Source organism: Aptenodytes forsteri, unplaced genomic scaffold, assembly GCF_000699145.1.
Source record: "Aptenodytes forsteri isolate BGI_AS27 unplaced genomic scaffold, ASM69914v1 Scaffold35, whole genome shotgun sequence".
Lineage (NCBI taxonomy): Eukaryota > Metazoa > Chordata > Aves > Sphenisciformes > Spheniscidae > Aptenodytes > Aptenodytes forsteri.
This window is the reverse complement of record NW_008795334.1, coordinates 2,556,549-2,577,676: the sequence shown is the minus strand read 5'-3', so window position 1 is coordinate 2,577,676 and position 21,128 is coordinate 2,556,549. Positions and strand designations below refer to the sequence as shown.

The 21,128-nt window shown below is 34.9% G+C and overlaps 1 protein-coding gene across 1 annotated transcript in view; it reads right to left on the bottom strand.

Moving 5' to 3' along the window:
• RFC1 (replication factor C subunit 1) overlaps positions 1–20,104 on the bottom strand; it is a 39,256-nt gene extending 19,152 nt beyond the window's left edge. The window contains exons 1-6 of the mRNA XM_009280172.2: positions 20,069–20,104; positions 19,164–19,292; positions 17,333–17,408; positions 15,123–15,242; positions 2,205–2,437; positions 1,407–1,481 (exon numbers count right to left, since the gene is read on the bottom strand). Coding sequence (XP_009278447.1) covers positions 1,407–1,481; positions 2,205–2,437; positions 15,123–15,242; positions 17,333–17,408; positions 19,164–19,292; positions 20,069–20,104 — 669 coding nt within the window. The remainder of the gene's footprint in view (positions 1–1,406; positions 1,482–2,204; positions 2,438–15,122; positions 15,243–17,332; positions 17,409–19,163; positions 19,293–20,068) is intronic.
• Between the last annotated feature and the right edge of the window lie 1,024 nt (positions 20,105–21,128).

Here is a 21,128-nt window from a genome sequence, read left to right as displayed (position 1 = left end):
TCATTTACTGCATATGAAAAAAATTCTGGCAGTTTTGGAGAATTTAGCTACTGCCCTTAACCCAGCTCTTATTGCCAGTTCTGCTTACTTTGTGGAAACAAATATACTTTAACTTTTTAGTATTTCTACTTATACAATTGATTTTCTTTGACAGAAGAACCAGTAAGAACAAATACTGTACATGGAATCTGAGAAAGTTACTTATTAATTGTAAAAAACCAAAGCCAGGTTATTTTCATTTTTATTTCACCTAACAAAATAAATGTGACATCTACAGTGGTAACTGATCATCAAGTCACCTTTCCTATCCAGTATGGCCCCTTGGGGAAAACTTTTTCTATTCCTGAATAGTGTATATTGTTGCCAATAAATACTGACCATTGTTTTAACAAAACAACAACAAAAATCCTTTCATAATTGTCTTGAAGTCCAACACGCCATACTATAAGATTCAAACAGATTACTTTATAAAACAAATATGCCACAGGCATTATTTTTTATGTGCCCGTAACAATGAAATGCATCAATCTACCCTGTGTACAGTGAGAAAGGGGAAGGGCAGCGGCTACCAAATGCAAACCGGACTGAGGCAGAGATACACCTGAAATAAAGTACATTCCTTTGATGATACATATAGACAGTGAGAGTGTTATAGATAAGATCAGTTCAAATGAAAGACAACACCTTGTTTTTCCTGACAGGTTGTTTAACTTTCTAATAAATTAAAGCTAGATTCATCACACTTATGGGGAGGTCAAGGATGAGAATAAGTTTTGCATGTACGATATATTTATTTCAAAGGATACTCAATATTACCAATATATGGGAAATGAACTGATTTTCCCAAAAGCTAGTAAATATGTACGACAAGTGTACCTTTCCCTCATATTAGCACTGATTCAAACAGGAAAGTTTAAGACACGCGCGTAAGGGTAATTCACATTTTTCTCAACTATAAAAAAATCTCAGATGACAAGCGAAACAAATCATGGATGGCAATGGCTTAATTTCTCACTCCAAGGAATGGAAAAAACACACACACACACACACCCCAAAACACCAAACAAAAAACCAAACTAACAAAAAAACCAACAACGTGAGGAAGCAGAAAGTGAATTCTGTGTGAAAAGTAAGATTGTTATAGACACATCAACTCATCAACTGCACAGGTAGAGAAAGTCTGGATAGACAGAAAACAGATTAAGTGAGATGTTCTATTTATGTAACCATAAAAATAACTGTGTGACTATGATTGCATGTATGTGCAAGAGTTAAGTAAACAGATGAATTTTATTACACTTATTTATAGCATACATGGAAAGTCCATCTTAATTTCTTAAGGAAAAACAATTTTAAGTTAAACAAACTGCTCTTGGCATAGAGCAGCAAATTTACAGAGCTTTTACCTCTGAATCTTCTTCAAGCTGCAGTTGCCTAGCAATGGCCTCATCATCTAGTGTGCTGTCTCTGCTTTGTGAAGGCTATATTTAAGAAAGAAACCAACAGTTCAGTTTCACCAATATTGTGTAAATTATGATAATTTAATCTGTATGGATTCATTTTGTATACTTCTTGAAAAGGACTGGGAACGAGGCATCTTATTCCTAGCCCTCTAACCTAAACACTATTAAACAAGGCTGTTTTCATGAGATTTTACTATTCAAAACAAAACCATGCTATAATATAAATATCTCATTTCTTCAAACAATGCTGAACATCTCTGAAGCTATCACAGTTGGCCCACTTGAAAGAGAAATCAGTAACTACCTTGTGAATTTTTAATTTCCTCCATACTTTATTTGGTGCTTTGTTATTCCATGAATATATGTGCCATAAAGCTTGGGAAAACAACCTCCTTCCTCTCCCTCCTGCCCTCCACCCCCAACTATAAGCTATCCCATCCACTCACTAATCTCAGAAAACTACTTAATTTTAAGAAAAGTCACTGGAGAAGAAGCAATAGAGAAAAGACTACTTTCAACTTTGTGCTATCTTCTCAAACATGGAAATGCTACTCTAAACTTGCATTTAAGGACTTGATATGCTTGCATGTATCATCAGAATTGAACTTACACTTGAGTGGTCATTACAAAGTAACATTAAGTAGGACAAGCAGTTAAGTACCTCCTTCCAGTCATTAAACTGGCCATTTTGATCTGCTGTCAGACACATGAGCAGCCTAAAGGAACATCATCAGTACTCACTTCTTTCCTTTTGCTTGCTACCAGTTTCTTTTCTGATCGTTGGATACTACTTGTCCCAAAGTAATCAAGTGCCGAGGTGGGAGTCTGTTTCACTGGAGATAATGGTTTGCTTTTAGCTCGTGGTTTTACATCTTCCTTTTTCACTGTAGATGTTCCTGAACAACCCGTTGCTGACATACCGTTCTCCTTCGGTTTCAGAGAAATTCTTTTATTGACAAAGTCATCTTCTTCATCTAAACATGAAGAGTATTCTATTACTTCTGGTACATGGAACCTAAGTTCTTATAATGGAACTGTCAAGAGAACTATTTTGGCAGATTACATCAACTCAGAACCTAAGAAAATATTACAGGTGTTTAGAAGTTATTTGAAAAAAAGGCCGAGTTGCATTAACACACAGTATTTAGCATCTTTAATAGCATAGCTCAAGTCTGAATAGATTGGGTACTGAAATAAAGACACACAAAATTTGTTACTTGTGTTCATACATTACCTCTCATTTAGAGAGGTTTGCCAAGAATGCCTTCCCTTCTTACATAGGGAAGACAATAAACAGAAAATCTAGGTCACTGAAATTCGAACCCTCTCCTTAATTAACGCAGCATCAAATTGAACAGCACAACTTCACATAAAATGTGAAGTACAAAGCTACATTTATTTTATTCTCTCTAGTATTCATTAACAGAGCAGCTGATATAGGCTTTGTAGACTTGTATATTCTTAAGAATCTCTCAGTATTACACTATAAACTAGGGGAAAATATTAGAACATTGTATTTACAAAAAGCTTCTTGAATAAGCTTACTAGTTATTTTCAAAGTACTGCTCATAGCTTATGAATGTTTTAGCAGAAACACTTTAACACCATTTTTTAGTTTTTCCCTTTTAGTCAGCGATTCTATGAGCTGTTCTACATCCTCTACATTTCTGCACTTAAACACACTCTCCTTCTAGTACAGTCAAAACCATGTCAAAGAAATGAAGCCATTTCACAGAACATAGAAATCAGACAAGAGGTCAGCATACAAAATAGATTTTTCAATTTAAAAGGAGGAGGAAAAATAGCATACGCAGTCTCATTAAGAATTAGCCCACACACCACTGAACAAGAACTCAATCTTTCCTTTTAGGACTCTTCTATAATAGACAGGACACGGTCTTCCCAGCAATGAAAAAGAGAAAGAGGGTTTGACGGCCATTTATTCATTCGGGACCCAAACTCTTCACCCAGTCAATCAATCAAGAAAACAAGATTACCAAGGACTTCAAAGAGTTTTGTCTCATGTCGTGAAGCCTTACTGACAGTTATACAAATGAAACCCTATCACTGAAGCATACAAAAACCTACAGATATCATTGCCAAATGATTAGACTAATATGACAGCACAGAAGACAAACATCACTGGACAAACTTCTTGATTAGTGATAAAAGCACTTTCTTTGTGAACTCTTCTAAAAACTCAAAGTATGCAAGGGCTAAGAAGCAAACTGCAAGAAAATCCCCAAAATGAACATTAAACACAGAAAGGATACAGTGCAAGGACTTGAGAGGAACAGAAACAGAGGCCGTCTCATTTGCATGCCTCTAATTGAAGTCTGGTTTTACTTTTCTCAATACAGAGACATTTCAGACAGTCCCCTCAACATATCATAAAACACAGAATGTTCTAAACATCTGTTTTATAATTGAACTTAAATTGTCAGTATTATCACAAAAATACATTCATTTTCCAGTCATCTCTAATTTAAGCCCCCATATTTCTTTTCACACAAAAATTTGTTTTCTTAATCACTTCCCTAAGTTTAGATGACGTCATATGTCTGCCACCTATAATTTTTGCTATATACTCGACAGAGATGGAAGGAAACGATTATTTTTTGTTTCACCTTTTCTCAATAGATGGTAGTACCAAAAGTGTTTTAGGCATCAGCTGGAACTTTCTGCTACTGAACACTTACTAAGCAGAATATAACAAGTACAAAGGGGGAGCCTTACTATTCCTGGGAGAGAAAGTTCAGAGAGAAAGAAAAAATAAAACAAAGATACATCGGTAAGGGAGGAAATTGGTTCAGCCGTTAAATCAAGAATGCCTACAGATAAAAATTTGTCTACAAGAGAGTGGCATTTTAGCCAATTCAATTCACAAAGCAACATACAGAAGAAAACATTCAAGCCCAGGCTCTCAGTTGACAGCAGCAAATTTTACCATGAAGCTAAAAGCTTTACTATTCTCAACACGATTTACTTTCCCTAGGCAGCAGTAAATCTCTTACTGCCATTTAGCTCAATTTAACAAACTATTACATATCTGTGAGATTTGGACACTAGATGCTTTAGGCTCCTAATTTACAATAGTTTGAGGTCTGAACAGGAAACTGCTTATCTCAAACAATCTCAGAAATAATTTTGCTTCTTTTATATTTTTCAGTTTAACAAGAAAATAATTTGCAGGAGTAAAGTGTACCTATTACTAGAAATCAACAGTTAATGTAGATGTAATTACATTTATTTGTCTTGAAAAGAAGATAAAAATCCTATTCTGCCCGCCATTTTTCTTAAGCTAAGGACTGCTCCATGCTAGAATCTTTACTCATCACTATTGTTATCAGAGGATCTGCATGCAGTATTGATTTTTTTCATTATTCACTCATAACCATTTAATGACAACAAAAACCAACAGGATATTGCTTTCTCTCAAGTAGAAAGAAGCAGAGTAAATATAATTAGGTTTTAATTAAAAAGGATGTGGATTTGAGTCATTTATGATGCCAGTACTAAGTATTACCAATAATTAGAGCTTTGCTTTAATTATATCCTTCCTAGAAACGACAAGATTAGAAGCATTTATTGACTGCAAGCAGTGACTGAAGAAGGCCAAGAGACTCACAGCACTTAAGAACAGTCGTCTATAAATGTAAATAAAGAAAAGGCAGAGTGAGAACGTGACAGTGGTCATTAGGAAACAAAATCACTTCAATTCTATTAAGTGGGTTTCAAAAGATGCTTTAGGGGACAGATACTCAGGCTACTGTTTCATCCCATGTTCAGGAAATTCATAAGCACATTACAAATTTGCCTGATCTCCAGGCACTCCCCTTATTTCTCAAGTACTTAAGAACATCAACTTTTTTAGTAAAACCTTAATGCTTCTTCCTTGAAACAAACTGCTCACGCATGCCTACTGCCACAGAAGCGAACAGCAAAGTTAATCAGCTGTACACTTTCAGTTTCCTTACAAGCATGAAGGTGACTTCATTCGCAACTTTGAAAATATCAAGAGACTCCTAGTATTGCTGCTGGACTATTCAGTCAGTGTTTCTCAACACATGACCTGTAAAAGGAGAGAGGCATTCTCACTCATACAAGCAAGCCAATAATTTGTGGGAAAATAAAAGTGAGAATTCAGATTTTAGCTTATAAAAATTGTAGATTAATTGCATTCTTATAGCGCTTGCTAGGTGAACAGCTGAGATAGCCTTACATGGGGGCATGGACTTCACAAAGGAAGAAACAGGAATCAATTTTATCATCAACTCTATTACTTTTATGTGGCAAAAATCTTTGTATAGTGGAACAAGACTATTGCGAGAACAGTATTTCCTGTTTACATCAACACTTTTTTTTTGTGTGCTATACCATGAAAAAATACCCTGAAAATACACATGTGGGTTTTTTTCAGGATTAGCTCTGAATTACAAACACAAGTCAAGACCGTGTATTCTAGTATAGTTTTCTGGAAATTAAGTAGATGTGACAAAGAGAAAGCTAATCATGTGACTAATGGAACAGACAGGCATGACAACCAGGAGATTGCTCTTAATTATTTTGGATGCAAACACTACACTTGAAGCAGGGACCTATTATGCCAGGTAATGTACAAGGACAAACTTCCCTAGCAACAAACAACAACTGTTAAATCCTGGGGGTTTTAAGAACTACTCCATGACATTAAAGCACATCTGGCTTTCATTTTATGTACTGTTCTAGCAGTAGCACAATTAGGTTAATAAACTAATGCCTGCAGCCCACCTGTAACTGTTTGTCATTCCTCTTCCTGTTTCCTCTCCTCACCCTTTCTCAACTGGGTTTCACCTGCTGATTACAAAGCAACATCTGCAGTCGTTCCCCAACTGATCTCTATCAAAATTATCTAGGCTGTTTTAAACATTTAAATTCAGATCATTTTAAAAGGCTCAGGAATGACCTCAGCCAATCTAAAAAGGGAGCAATCTATTGCAGGAAGGGACACTGGCAACAAGCAGCATAGGACAGATCCTCAGATGGCCTTCAGAACAACGTATTTTATTCGTTTTCATTTATTATTTCTGTACTGTTGAGTTCCTCATCAGTATAGAATATAATTCCCTGGTTCCTATTCTGTTTAGAATGCAAAATTTTTAAGGCAGAGACAACCTCTCTATGATATTATAAAACCAACGCCAAATATAGGCGGGAGATCTACAGGTTATAAATAACTCGTACTTGTTATGATAAATGCATGTTAAAATTGGTGTTTGTAGACTACTACATAAAGATTTCTATATGGAGCTAAAGGACTATATCCTATCCAAAAGTCATTAAACCTACATTACTTGTATAAAGTGACAATATTCTGGACATTCTTCAGTTTCAATGGCACCACATCTGCACAGTACTTAAAACGGTTCCTGTCCTAAAGAACTTGCAGTCTAGAGCAGTAGGTGTTGCTGTCCAAGCTGAAGTTGAGGGTGAAGAAAATAGCATTTGTATGAAAAGAAGTCATTGTATCAGGTTTTGATTATTTTAAATATGCATTGGTCAGTACTCAACAGTGCCAACGCTTGGTAGGACTGAGTTTTGTATTCACCTTTTGCTTAAAGTAAATCTTTAAGAAGATTATCTTTAATATAACCACCACTTCTCAAAAAAGCCAGCAAGTCTATTCAAACTCAACCCCCTAACTCTCTCCAAAAAGAACAGATGGTATGTGTGACTAGCAAAGTGCATTTTTTTTTTCTATCTTCCTCCTCATTTAAACATAGTCGTTGCAACCTACATTTAAAAAAAAATGGTCTGTACAGTCATTTAGATTGTTTTATGTCATTTCTCAACAAGCCAATTGATTTTAGAGGTACTACAAACATGCACTTTAAGCCACAATTGTTAGCACTTTGCCTATACCAATACGTCAAGGTTCCATGCTGTTATAAAAACATAAAGGCTTACCAGAACCATTCCAGCTTTACTCCCCTGAAATCAATTTACATTTGGATTTTCCAATTATCAAAGATAATTTCAAGAAATTGCCTCTGTCATATTTTTCACTTTAAGGGAAAAAGGTTCTGGGACCCAAGACCTCAATGCAGTAACTGCCATGTCTAATTATAATTATACACTTTAGTGCCAAACTACGTAGCTTTTGATACCCTTTTGTCCAGTATACACCAAATAAAATTCTTAGTCAAATATGTATAGCTTTTAAAAATATCTTTAGAAAGAAGTTTTGGGAGCATTAAAATATATGAGAAGGCTGAATATATTTAAACTGAAGTAAATGTATTATAGTCACAGAAAGTTCATACAGGAAAGTCGTTACTAGGGAACTTCACCTGCCCAATTTTATCATTTAAATGCAATATACTGAATGGTTAAAATAAATTTATGGTATTTCTAAGCAAGTGTCTTTTGTGCGAGTATTAAAAAAAAAAAAAAGAGGCTCTACAGCAAACAATGTGAACCGCAAGAACTTTTGAAATTATATTTTTTATCTTCTGAAAACACCGTATATACTTAAGTGCAAAAATTTGCCACCCATTATAATATAGGTGCACCACATAATACCTATACCACTAAAAAAAACCCCAATAAATAAATGTCAACTGAACCATAGCCATAATACCTATACCACTAAAAAAAACCCCAATAAATAAATGTCAACTCTGAACCATAGCTGGTATAAGGAAAAAAAAAAAGCTACCTGTAAATAAGTTACTTGTATCCAATACCACTTAAATGCCTACAATAACAGTATATGAATTACTGATGTAGTAAAGAACAATGCGTTGCTTTTTTTCAATGGCATAGAGACTTTGTAAACAGAAATAACCTGCATAACTCAGTGTTTTTGTAAAGTTTTACTCCAAACATTACTAAGTACTACCTCTGTGTTATAATCTTAGGTCCTACCTTAAAAACGTGCTGTCTTACGTAGGGGACACAGCACAGAAGAAATAAGATTCATTTGCAGTTACAGGACTAAACATTAAAATCTGGTTAAGTATTAAAAAATTAATCTACCTAATCTTCAACTGGGTTCACAAGTCATGCTGGAGATGGAAAGGAAAACAGACATTAGTTGATTGAAAAGAAGTCTGTTCTCTACACTACAATTTCCATGGTATTATTCCAAATGCTCTCCTTCCGAGATCTCAGCTTCTACTGCCCTGTGCTACCTACAGTGTCACGACCATTAACATCACCTTGCTCTGATGTGCACATAAATACCCAGCAAAACACACCTCGTGTTTCACCACACTGATGGCATAAGGAGCCAAAGTATCAGTGTGAGAAAAATAAAGTCAGGGCTCAGTTGGAAAATAACACAGATGCACACAACATTGAAGACATACAATTAAGTTCCAAGAAATGCAAAATGTAAACACTCAGGATACTTAGTATATTTACAACGTGAGCATATTTCTCTGTATTTCTGCAGCAAAAGAAAAAACAGCCTGCATACGTGCAATTCACTGCTAGTTCACAGCAAGGACATTCAATTTTTTCATTGTACTGTTAGAAGTGTGCAAAAATTCAACAGAAACATTAAAGGGAAAGAAAACCCAATGAAAGTGCTTGTTGCAGTCATGGAAGAGTATAATGCTTACAAGAATAGGTATCTCCACAGAACTATCAGGCAATCAAATTAACACTGGATTAAGGATACCATCTCAGTTCCTAAATTTAGAATAGATTTACTACACTTATCCAAAGTAACTTCTGCATCCAGCTACCAGAAAAAGGAGAATTCACTTCATACTGCTTTCCAGGGGAAGAAAGGGATTAAAAAGCATTAACTTCAGCATACAAATTAAACGGCAAAATTTCATCTTTCATCTTAAATTATAATGTAGAGTTACAGCACATGGAGCTGCCAATGCCTCTATTTAAGAGGCTCACATGTCCAGTCTGCTACATGCCTGAAGTGTTTTGGGTTTTGTTTTTTGCGGGGGTTTTTTTGTTGTTTTGGGTTTTTTTGTTTTTTAAAAGAGTGGTATTTCATGCCATTATATTTCCCATTAAATCAATACACATTAACAACCCAAACACTGACAGTTCTATTAAAAAAAAATTTCCATTTGAAAAGAAACCTGTTTCCTTTTCTAAACAGATTAAAAAATAGTTTGGGCTTTAAAATATTGAAAGCAGCCTACAGAATCAATAACTTTCACACAGAGGCTATTTTTTAAGAAAGGAACAAGCATGAAGTAGATATGAAAATTATTTTTCCAGAAAGTTTCCTCAAAATAAATTGACAATTAGAACAATCACTTTGCAATCCAAACATATCGAGTGAACAGCACAGTACTACAGCTAGCCAACTGCTTGGCCAGAACATCTTTTAACGCATCTCCAAAAAGCAGTAAGATATGACCATGTACTTGAAAAGTAAGTGCAACAACATGCCCGTTATTAAAAACTTAAAATCTAACAGCAATTGTTACAGACATTAAACTATAATGAATTTATTTCATGTCCTGCAATATTTGAAATACAGGCTGACAAAGTAATCCTAAAGCAATCACTCTGTCTTCTGATAAATGAATCCTATTAATTTTTTATTCAAAGGTACCACATTTATTTCTCAATATTGCTGTTATCGTAGATTCTGCAGAGAAAAAATAAAAGATCACCTCTTTAAGAATAAGATTAAATTTTACTTCATCCACACCTCTGGTTTCCACCTACTCCCATATTCAGGCAGCCGAGTCCAGATACTATCATACATTTACTATGTTTATACAACACTCCTCTCACCACTTAAGAGTTTGAGTACAACAGCACATTTACCATTACAGGACCCCTTATGTTCTACTGTTGCTATTCCCAAACTTAACCAAATTAATTTTAATGGGGCTCGCTCCTAAACACATTTTACATTGTCCTCTGCAACACTAGTCCCTGCTTCTTCATAGGATTTCTGCCAGAACCTATACTCTCATTCCTCAAGTGCATTTCAAGTCAAACTCCCTTAAGGTTCAACTACATATTCTCAACTGACCCTTCATAAAACACTTTAGAGGAAAGCTGGTACAGAGAGTGCTGTTTATCACCTTCACGCATTTTTGCCCAAGTATAGCAATTTCCATAAGTATATACAATGCTAGTATTGCCCAGGAAGTAACAGTGACAATGTTTTATTCCCCTATGGAATGTTTCCATGTAAGATATGCTTATTCACGGACAATCTGCTGCTTATTTGAACCAGTGTTTGGATGTGGGGACTTTTTCTTTTGGCCACCAGTACTAGCACTTAACTGATTTTTTTCTGTGGGCTTTTGGGGTTTTTTGTTTGTTTCCCCACCCCCCCAATATTCTCTATATTAAGAGTCTATATTCAGCAAGCACATTCACAAGCTATTCTTCTTGCCCTGTCTTCTAAGATCTCAAGGAACAGTTTTCCAGTAACCTACAAACCTACTCAGTTTCTACCACTTTGGTTTTTCTAGCTTTATAAATAATTCAGCCTACCACTAGAACAAAGCTTTTTTTTTTTTTAAAAAACAAGTTGTATTTTGCAATATTCAAGCTATCAACGTGATTGCTACGTATGCATAATTACCTCTACACGATGTATATGAAAGATTAAGAATTCACTAAAAGTGAAGTCACAATTCCTGCCAAATAACCACCTGTGATGAAACCAGATGAGGTTCAACACTTCACAATAACAGGTCATCTTCTACAAACAAAGCTCAAGGTTCCATACTTCACTAAACAGTCAGTCTTATTTTAACAAACACAACAAACATTTGGATTTTTTTCCCAATCCACTAAGACTGTTCTATCAACACAAAAAGGCTCTTCTTTTCCCTTGCTACCTGCTAGAATAACTTCACTTTATCTTTGGCCATCAGTAAGCTAAATATTTATGTAAATTAAATTTGTTTCAATAATAACAAAGTATTTCTTATAGAATTACAAACAGCAACTATTCTTCCCTTTTTTTTTTTAAAAGGCAACTTCACAAGCTAATAAGAAACAAAGCAACACAATCTCATCAATCCACTCTTATACAAACCAAAAAGTTAATTCCCCCAACATTTTTCAAGAAAGCTGTATCCCACATAGTTATATAGAAGAGCTGAAAAGAAATTCGAGCATAAGGAAGAAAGTTTCAAATGAAATTGAAAAATAGGTTGAGGCAATTAACTACCAAGCTTCTACTGACTACTTGATGCCAAAAGGCTCTTTCAAATACATCGCCACAGACAGAGCCCTTGAGAATGAGATTCTGACTTTTGAGCAAGTCCAACAAGCATATTCTTGATTTAAGTTTTCAGCTGCATAACACTAAAAACAAGGACAAATACCTACAAATTTCATTAGGATCTTTTCTATCGACTATTTCTATATTCCTATTCTTATAAAATGTTTTATAGCTGTATCAGTACCTGTATACTGATACAATAGCTGTATCAGTACCATTAAAAACACACTCAGCTTGACAGCCCCATTAAGCTGAAGAAACAATTTATACAGATCAAATATAAACAAAATTCAAGCGTTAAGTCTCAAGGTTATAAAGGCATTGTTTTAGTCATAGACTATTAAGTCAACCTTGTGTGTACTTAAGACTCTTTAGATAAGAGTAACCTTGAGCCGTGGTTTTCAGGGATTTCACTAATAACCTTGACCCGTGTTCCCATGGTATCCCTATGCAGAAAAACTTGATTACAACACCCTGAATTGCATAATAAACCTAAACATGTACTGTTTATTCCCCAGGAATCTGACCATTTATCTACTCTGGGATCAATGCTGTTAAAGAACGTTTTAATTAGGAAAGAATTGTTGGTAAAAGTGTTGAGGGACATAAAATTTTGAGTAAAAGGACAAACAAGATAGATAAAGTATTCAGGATACTTTGGAAAATTGAGCTCATTTGAATATGTGACATAGTACAGCTAAATGCCAGGTCAAATATCTAGGACAATAAGCACAATCCATCTTAGAAACAGTGATTCTGAAAAGAGCCTAAGGAGGAAGAAGGTATAGAAAAAAGCCAGCTGAGCCACACTTCTAATGGGATACTGCAGCAAACAATCCTTTTTTGTTTTAAAAATACATGGTATGATTACAGGGAGGCAATGTTTATATGCAGCAATGATCTTACCAAAAAAATACTATACCCAGGGACTGTGTCCACTTTTCCAAATATGTAACCTAAAACTCAAAGAGGATCACAGAAGAACTCCTGGAATTCTAACACTTAAAAAACATGTTTTATCAAAATAGATTTGGATTCAAGTCTGTTAATTTTATCACAGTTTCTAAGAATCCATACAGGGGAAGTCCTGTGGCTAGTAAAGAACTCTACTCAAGGAGACACAATACAGAAGACCTGATAGTTACAGCCTCAGCTGAACCCAGACCAGATGCAGTAAGTACATCTAACTGCAGCAGCAACTGACAAAAAATCGTAAGTCTTTCTCACTTCAAGCCTAAGTAAAGAGAAATGCATCACGAACTGTAAGAAATACCTTTGCAACCAAAATGTGTCCACCTAGTTGTTGCAACCCTCAGGAAATTCTACAGCTTGTGTTGCACAGGTGGTCAGAGTATGATAATCAGTATCTGATATCGAAATACCTAAGTTCATCTGCATTATAACAAATCAATGTGAAATTACAATTCCAGTGCAGAAAGAGACCATTATGTTTTAAAAGCAAATCAGAAAAGAATGAACCTAACATGACAAGAGATTTAAGTTGGGAAGCTATCAGCTCTGAACAGTAGACCGTTCAAAAAAGCTTCTAATTTATCAGATTAACCGAGTCAAATTTAAGATGTTTCCCATTTATGCCATTCACTAAGACAAGAATCAAATTCATTCTATCATCAGAATCTTAGTAAGTGAATTGTTTCAGCCCACATATAGTCTTAATCTTTGCTTAAGTGCCACTAACAGATCTCTTAGTTAAGATGGAATAAGAGAACAACCAGTAGTAAAAGCAGCCCTGAAGTTGCAAGCGCTCACATGTATTTCAAAGGTATTTAAAAAAAAAAACACACAACACTACATAACAAAAAATGCACACGCATATACATTCAGCCAACTGTACTCAGATGCCAAAAGAGAAGTGTTAAAGTCCATCTTCAAGAAGTACCGAAATATTAAGCTAAACAGAATCATAGAATAGTTTGGGTTGGAAGGGACCTCTAAATTTCATCTAGTCCAACCCCCCTGCCATGGGCAGGGACATCTTCAAGTAGATCAGGTTGCTCAGAGCCCCGTCCAACCTGACCCTGAGCTCTGTTAATTTTCTTCCACAGATGCATTTTTACAGAATTCACAAGACCTGAGTATTTTCCCCTATGCTGGTGGCATACCTTTAAGGATGCTTGATTCATAAATAAGACCGAGTCTACATAAACTGATGTTCACTTATCAAACAATAGCAGCTAATGCCACTGAAACTTTTCCGTAACATCTCAAATTTAGTAGAGGAAAATGCACAATATGAAGTAAGTAATCGGAAACAAAACTGCTTCATGATAGAATTAAGAACACAGGGGAAGGGGGCAGCAGAAAACCACTATCAGTTTTTTCTTTTGGAACTGGGAAGGAAGCATGTTTAATGACAATTCTGCAGGATGAAACTTCCGTAACAGCAGATGCACGTCTCCCCTGTAAATTTACAGTCAAAGTCCTCTTGAGAGCACCAAGGTCAGGAATCACACAAAAAGCAACACTGAAAGCAGTGCTAAGGAACAACCATGCAAACAATGAAAACAAATTAACGCGTAAGACTCTTCAATCAAACTGATAGAATTTGCCCTTACGTGTTCAGTTGAACGGTACTTATGGCTTGAGTCAAGATTGTGTTTTTAGTTTAACTACACAGCTTCTAAAGAAGAGACTAAATCTAAACAAAACTCTGCTGAGAACTTAGCAGTTAATCACTGTCACAGTTTTTTCAGAAGACTATAGGAGACCTGAAAACAATCAAGAAGGGGAAAGGATTGAGTGTAATTAACCAAAGAGCAAAAATAGCTCCAGAATTTAGAAAGCTGAAATCCAAGACTGAGAAGTATGGTATAGTATGTTATATGCAAGGTATAACGCAAGTTTGTTATGATTGTTTTTTCCAATTCCAGTTCTTCCTAAAAGTCTAATAGACAATGTTTTTTTTTTTTTTAATTTTGTGTGTTGATAAGGAAGTAAAACACAAAGCCCAAGAACTTCTGCAGTCACCAACATATTAGACAGAGATTAAAGACATGAAAATCATATACCAAGTAAAATAAAAATCCAGGTTTTCAAACCTATTTATGGTAGCCAACAGTCACTTCACAAAGTGTGCTAGCGAGCAGTTTAACTATATTAAAAAAACCTCCTTTACTTTACTCCTTCCCCTAAATCTATGGAATACTCTTAAGCAAGGAAGTGTTAGTTCATGAAATTATATGCCTATTTAAACCAACCTAAGCCACTACCCAACATCACCTCAGTTTTACCCTGCTCCTGACTTTACAATACTTGAGGCTAAACTTCTAAAGTGCTTTTGGTTACCTTGTTTAAGGAGAACATAATTTGTCTTTCTCAATATTAGGTTTTATGGTCATATTTAAGAGTATATCAGTCAAACAATCCATCCCATTTGTAACATAATCCACCCCACTACAGCTGAACATATAATGATATATTTCTTCCATTACCTGTCTCTGAAATATAAACAACAGGATCCTGCTTTAGAACTTTACCAAGTTTTGAAGTAGCTGCTTTTTTCTCAGATGGCTTCTTGGATTTTTTCACTGACTGCACCTCCTCTTCTGAATCTGTATTTTGACCACAACATAAATATAGATTTCCTCCACATACATACAGGCTTTAAGTCATAGATCACATAACATTAGTTAACATGTGTTCACATATATTCAGCTGATTGTGAAAAAGATATCATATGGAAAGTCAGAGCACAACTTTGTTTTTCTCCATCAGCTAATAGCCCAGCCATCATTTATTCTAGCATATGACTAAATAAAAGTTTGCTCAGAACTCAGTCTAGACAGTGGTTTTTGTTTACATAACAAGAAATATTTTGTTAGTTATTCCAAGAACTGCTATGCCTGTATAAAAACCTTTCCGAAAAGGAATGCAACTGTCAAAGTACCACATCAGATTACTGGGGGAGGGGGGAAAAAAAACAACCCACCAAAAAACCCACAAAAACCACCACAACAAACTTTTAACACAGATTCATTAGCCTGATTAAATTTATATAGTAGTATATTATGCTGGTGTATTCCACGACACCTATTCCAAAAGCTAAGAACAGGCTAAAATAGATCACTTAGGCTGTACTCCGATTTTTCGGAACACTGGTAGTCTGCCATTCACCTCACCAACCATTCTCCATAACCCAAAAGTTGTCAAGATGCCAAACTTACAACACTGTGGATTATGTATCCCAACATCCAAGTGAGTAAGCAGGACAAACTGAAGAAGCCGAGACAACTAGCGAGTGTAACAGAGGACTACCCTTCAGAGCCTACCTTTTTCCATGCTAAACACTAATATATAATGTAATTATTCAAAAAAAAAAAAAGAGAAACACACACATTTTTCCATCTTCAAGAACTTAGAGCATTATTTCTCTTTTGCTTTTCTACTACTAGTGGGCTAGAATTTGCAAAATCTCCAGACAGTATCAGCACTTTAAAGGTAGCAGTTGAGTTACATATAACTTTTGTACTCCACCTTTTAACGCAGAAATACTTCTACTGCTATTCCTCACTGCTAAATAGGAACTGTTTATAGAACAGTTTATCTGAAGATTTGAACATATTTTTCTATATACAATAGGATTATTCTGACAGATGTTTGTGTGATCATTTTTCTTCTACAAGAGAAGCAATCTTCTATGGTTAAGAAGATAGCTTCTAAAAATTCAAGCTGAAGTTTTCAGTAGGAGTCAAAAATTGTAGAAACTCCTGCAATCTTTTCTACAGTTTCACAACAAATATTCAAGATTCAGACTCCAATCACAGAGGGATTAAATGACATAACAGCTCAGAAAGATTAAACTAGAAATTTCAAGCTTTTAAATTAAACTAACAACTTGACATGCAAGGGTTTGGGTGGGTTTTTTTTTGTTTGGGAGGGTGCTTTTTGTTGTTTGGGTTTTTTTGTTTTGGTTTTTTTTTTTTTTTTTTTTTAAGATTTAAGTGCTATAAAAGGGGTTTCCCTTATTATAATATTCCAAAGAATATTTCTAGAATGTGATAGCAGTGCTTTAAATCATATTCTGCGTGTTCCGTACTGTAAATTTAAAACTATGGGATGAACTTTTACTAGATTTTTTAATAGAGAAAGACACATGGAAACACAAGTTAGCCTTTTAAAACAATCTCCTATATTATGTTCACGCAATGCACAGAAATGTGAAGTTATAGTATATGATCAGCCCCCTGCACCCAGCATAGGATGTTATTTATCCCTAACAGAACAGGAAACCTAAAACACCCCACAATTTATATACAACTTCATAACAAAACAAAGTTCTGGAGTTTTCATAGAATTTACTATCTGAACTTTTTTTTTGGTGCTTTTTTTTTTGTGGGTTTGTTTTTTGGTTTTGGGTTGTGGTTTGGGGTTTTTTTGGTTTTGTTTTTAAACAGAGGTTTTGTTAAAAGTTACTTTACACCGTATGTTGCATGCATGGCACACAGTGCACTCTTATTATCAAATATATTTAGCTATCCAGCAATAATTACTGTGAAAAGTGTTTTTAATTGCATTTACTACCAAAAAAACAAAAAACCCAAACAAACCACAGCTTTCTTTCAGATGTACCATTTACCTAATTGACCTTGAATGCTGATGCAAAAGGTACAAAGGAGCATTCAGAAACAACTGTGAACGCTACCTGAATCGTAGATTATTCTTTTTTTCTTGTTTGTCCGCTTTTGTTTGGAATCATCTTCACTGGGTGCATTATTCACCTAAGAGTAACAATCCATTAGTTTAACCAGTAAACAGGTCCTTCAAGCTTTTACTCAGTTACACATTCAAATTTATGAGTTTCAAACAAATTCTAACAGAAATTATTTATTTCCCAATATTACATTTATGAACAGTCTTGTGCTAACTCGTGAGCGGGAGGGGGAAAGGTACAAGGCAGAGGAAATAAGGAAGAAACTGCAGCAGTAAAGCTAAACATGCTTCAAGCAAACCATAGATGATTATGTTGAGAATAAATATTCACGTTTAATGCCAATTAAAGTAAATCAAACAGTTTTTCAAGCACTTCCAACTTTTAATCCAAAAAAGAAATTGCATGGTCCCACCAGAAATAGAGATGGTACAGGCCGCTAAGTAGCTTGTACGGAATTCAGCTTTCACTTTTGGTTCCATTCTGGATATGGCTTTGCTGTAACCACCAGAATTCGACAGAACTTCAGAGTAAAATATAGCCAGTTGAAAAAGGAAAAAAGCATACACAACAGCTGAAGCTAGACTGATTTCCTGTTCAGTGTCCTGGTTGCTTGCAGCTTCTCCTCTCACTTGGTAAGCAGTGCAACTACCATAAGAGATTGCACCAATGGTCACAGTCGACAAACATGTTCTATCTAGCAGCTGCTAGTATTAAACTCTCTCAAGGAATTATTTTTCTTTTTTTTTTTTTTTTTTAAAGACATCAACAAGTTTTAGATATTTAGAAAAATCACAAGCTGCACAGATAGGAAGTTTCCTGGGCCTACCAAACTACCAACTATGCTTGTTTTGTAGTCATGCACAGCTGTATATGCTTCTAAAAATATAATTCTAGACAAACATAACTACATGTTTTATAATCCACATTCAATTCTAATCTGGAACCTGTTAAATCCTTGATATAATTGGAGAATTGCAAAGTAAAAATAATAGATCACATAAGATAATTACTATGTCTTTCAGTTCCACTGAATGGTCCATTATTTTCACGTTGAAATCACATTGAAACAATGAAATTATACAGCCAAAATATTTTTAAGTAACATCTTACTTCCGGATTGTGATGCTTCACATTAAACATTTCATCCTCCTCCCATTCCCTAAGTGATTTTAAAGCCCTCTTTAGCCACTCCTTTCTTTTTATATCAGTTCAGATGATTAACATGAAAAGTACTCTGAGACTAGAACCCAATCTAATTTTAACCTGTCATTTTACAGAATTTGGTCTTTGCAACAGGTTTACGTAAGTGACCCCGTCCAAGAAAGGCAGTGTTAATGTTTCCCCTACACACCTGGTTAAAAAAACAGTCAGAGGGCACCTACGCCACAGACTTTCACCTTGCTTGAAAATATGACATCTTTATGATATGTCTACATCTACTGCGTGTAAGCCTCAATCTTAATTAAATTAAAAATTAAATAAGCAGAGCTACTTAGAGAACTATGGCTATAGCTAAAATAACTTCAAATGCATCAGATTATTCCTACATTAGCACCTAACCATAACAACTTCTACCTACCTCTCCTTTGCCCTACAACCCAAATATTTTTTAAATTAGCAATTTTCTTCACCACCTACAAAAGTTTTGCTGCTAGAAGTTAATATTAAGTGGTAGTTTCCTCCCATGCCTATAAAAACAACTGACATATAGTCTGAGTTTTGAGTATACGGCAAGAACAATGACTTTGAAAAATGCTAGAGATACAAACAATCCTACATCAGAGAAGCCAAGCACTTCACAAATAAGAAAAGCAAAACTAACCTTAGTCTCCTTTCCCTTTTTCTTCCCACTTGAAGGTCCTTCACCATTTTTAATTTTTTCACTCTTTTTCACAGTCTCACATTCTTGTCGCTTTCCAGGAGGAACAACACCAAAAAATTTCCGGATATCCTAATAAAAGGGAAAACAGATTTATAATTTTTTAAATACAGATAGCTCTTAGAAGTTTTACACCAAAAGAGCAATGCACTTAAATCACTTTCTCAGCAGCTCCTTTATAATATTTGTTGATCTTGAAATTTTGTTTACAATTAAGAAAACAAAGACCAGCTAGTTAAACATAGCTGCTCAGACATCACACCACCTTTAGCTTGTCTTTGAATCATGGAAAAAAGTTTATTTTTCCCTTAGTTGAACATCTTCACCAATACACACTTCAAAACAAACTTCCGTTAGTGCTGAAATACAGTGACTTAAGACAGATGTATAATTAATTTTCTTCCCCCAATTAATCATCATAAACCTAGCCCAAAGCATTTCTATAGTTAACATTATCAACTCAGGTATGAAGCAGTGTCCAATGCAAAAAGACTTAAAAAGCACCAAGAGCTAGAAAGCAGCCAAGTAGTGGGACACACTGCATCCTCACCTTCTTATAAATTTAGGACAGTAACTCTCATCCACTAAAAAAAATTAGCCAGCAAAAAACAGATTAAAATTTAAATAGAGAGAAAGAACTTAATACAAAGAGCTCCAAAAGGTCTATTTTGTAACCTTATTTTATTATCTGACCACAGTACAATCATAAAAAGCTTTCTAAATATGGAAAATCAGCAGCTGAAGCTTTGATGTTAAAAAGTACTATTGTACACATAAAACCAAATCTAACTTCTGTTGAAAAAACTAGTATTTCTGTTTTATTAAAAAGAAATTGAGAAAACGCATACCTGGCTAGTATCACTACCTCCAGGGGTAGCAGCCATTTTAGAGAAAGAAAGCATCTCATATGGCCTAAATATATAGCAAGTAAAGGGTGTAGCTCAGGACTATATTCTACCCAGCTGATAGCTATTCCCCATCACAGAGTTCATCTGGGTAGTTTTTGATTATTATAGGGAACTACAAGTAACGTAGTAAATTCCTAAGAAATCTCCGTAAGTCTGATTGACAAGAAGGGGTGTTTCAGGCTCCTGTTCTCTTACCAGTCAGTTTGCTGGCAATTTGGATTTCGATTATCAGAGCCTATAGGTCTTAAAATCAATGGAATATGTAATTTGAAAGCATATACAAAATATGGGACATGCATAGATTTATTTAGTATATTTAGCTTAAACCAACTTTCTAGAATCAGAAATGTTGTTCCCTGTAAAAATTTAGACTCTTTATGTTTTACCTGCATATAACACAGATTCAGCAAACAGACAATGGTAGACTGGGAAGCATTCTTCCTTAATGAGACTTCACACATTTCCATCTATGGAATTTATGCCTTGAGGCATAAATTTTCAACACTCTGCTAGTTTACATGTACTCCTACAATATAAATGTAGTACTATATAAGCTCTGAATACCTATAGCTAACAGGTTTGAAGAAAGCATCTATTTAAAAAGTCTTGAAGTAGATTCATGGACTCAATCACTCAATCATTATTACTGAGCTCTCTTCAGGCTTAAGGTAACATAGGCAACAGAAAAATTGATTACAAGTCTCATTAGATCTCTTACATAGTAAAATAATTTAAATACTTCCTACAACACTGCAAAATAAAGTGACCTTAAAGTTTTGGTTTCATTTTTTATAGTTTTTACTTTCAGGCTTAAAATATTTAGAGAATAATTAATTTTAGATCAATAGTAACGCTCTATTCATTCTAGTACTGTAACTAAAAACTTAACTAGTAAGTGAGTTGCTCTGCAAACACCATATGCAATAATATTAGATTTTTTTTTTACGGACTTATACAAGGAAATACTATCGTATCCTCGTTTATGAAATGCAGACTTAAT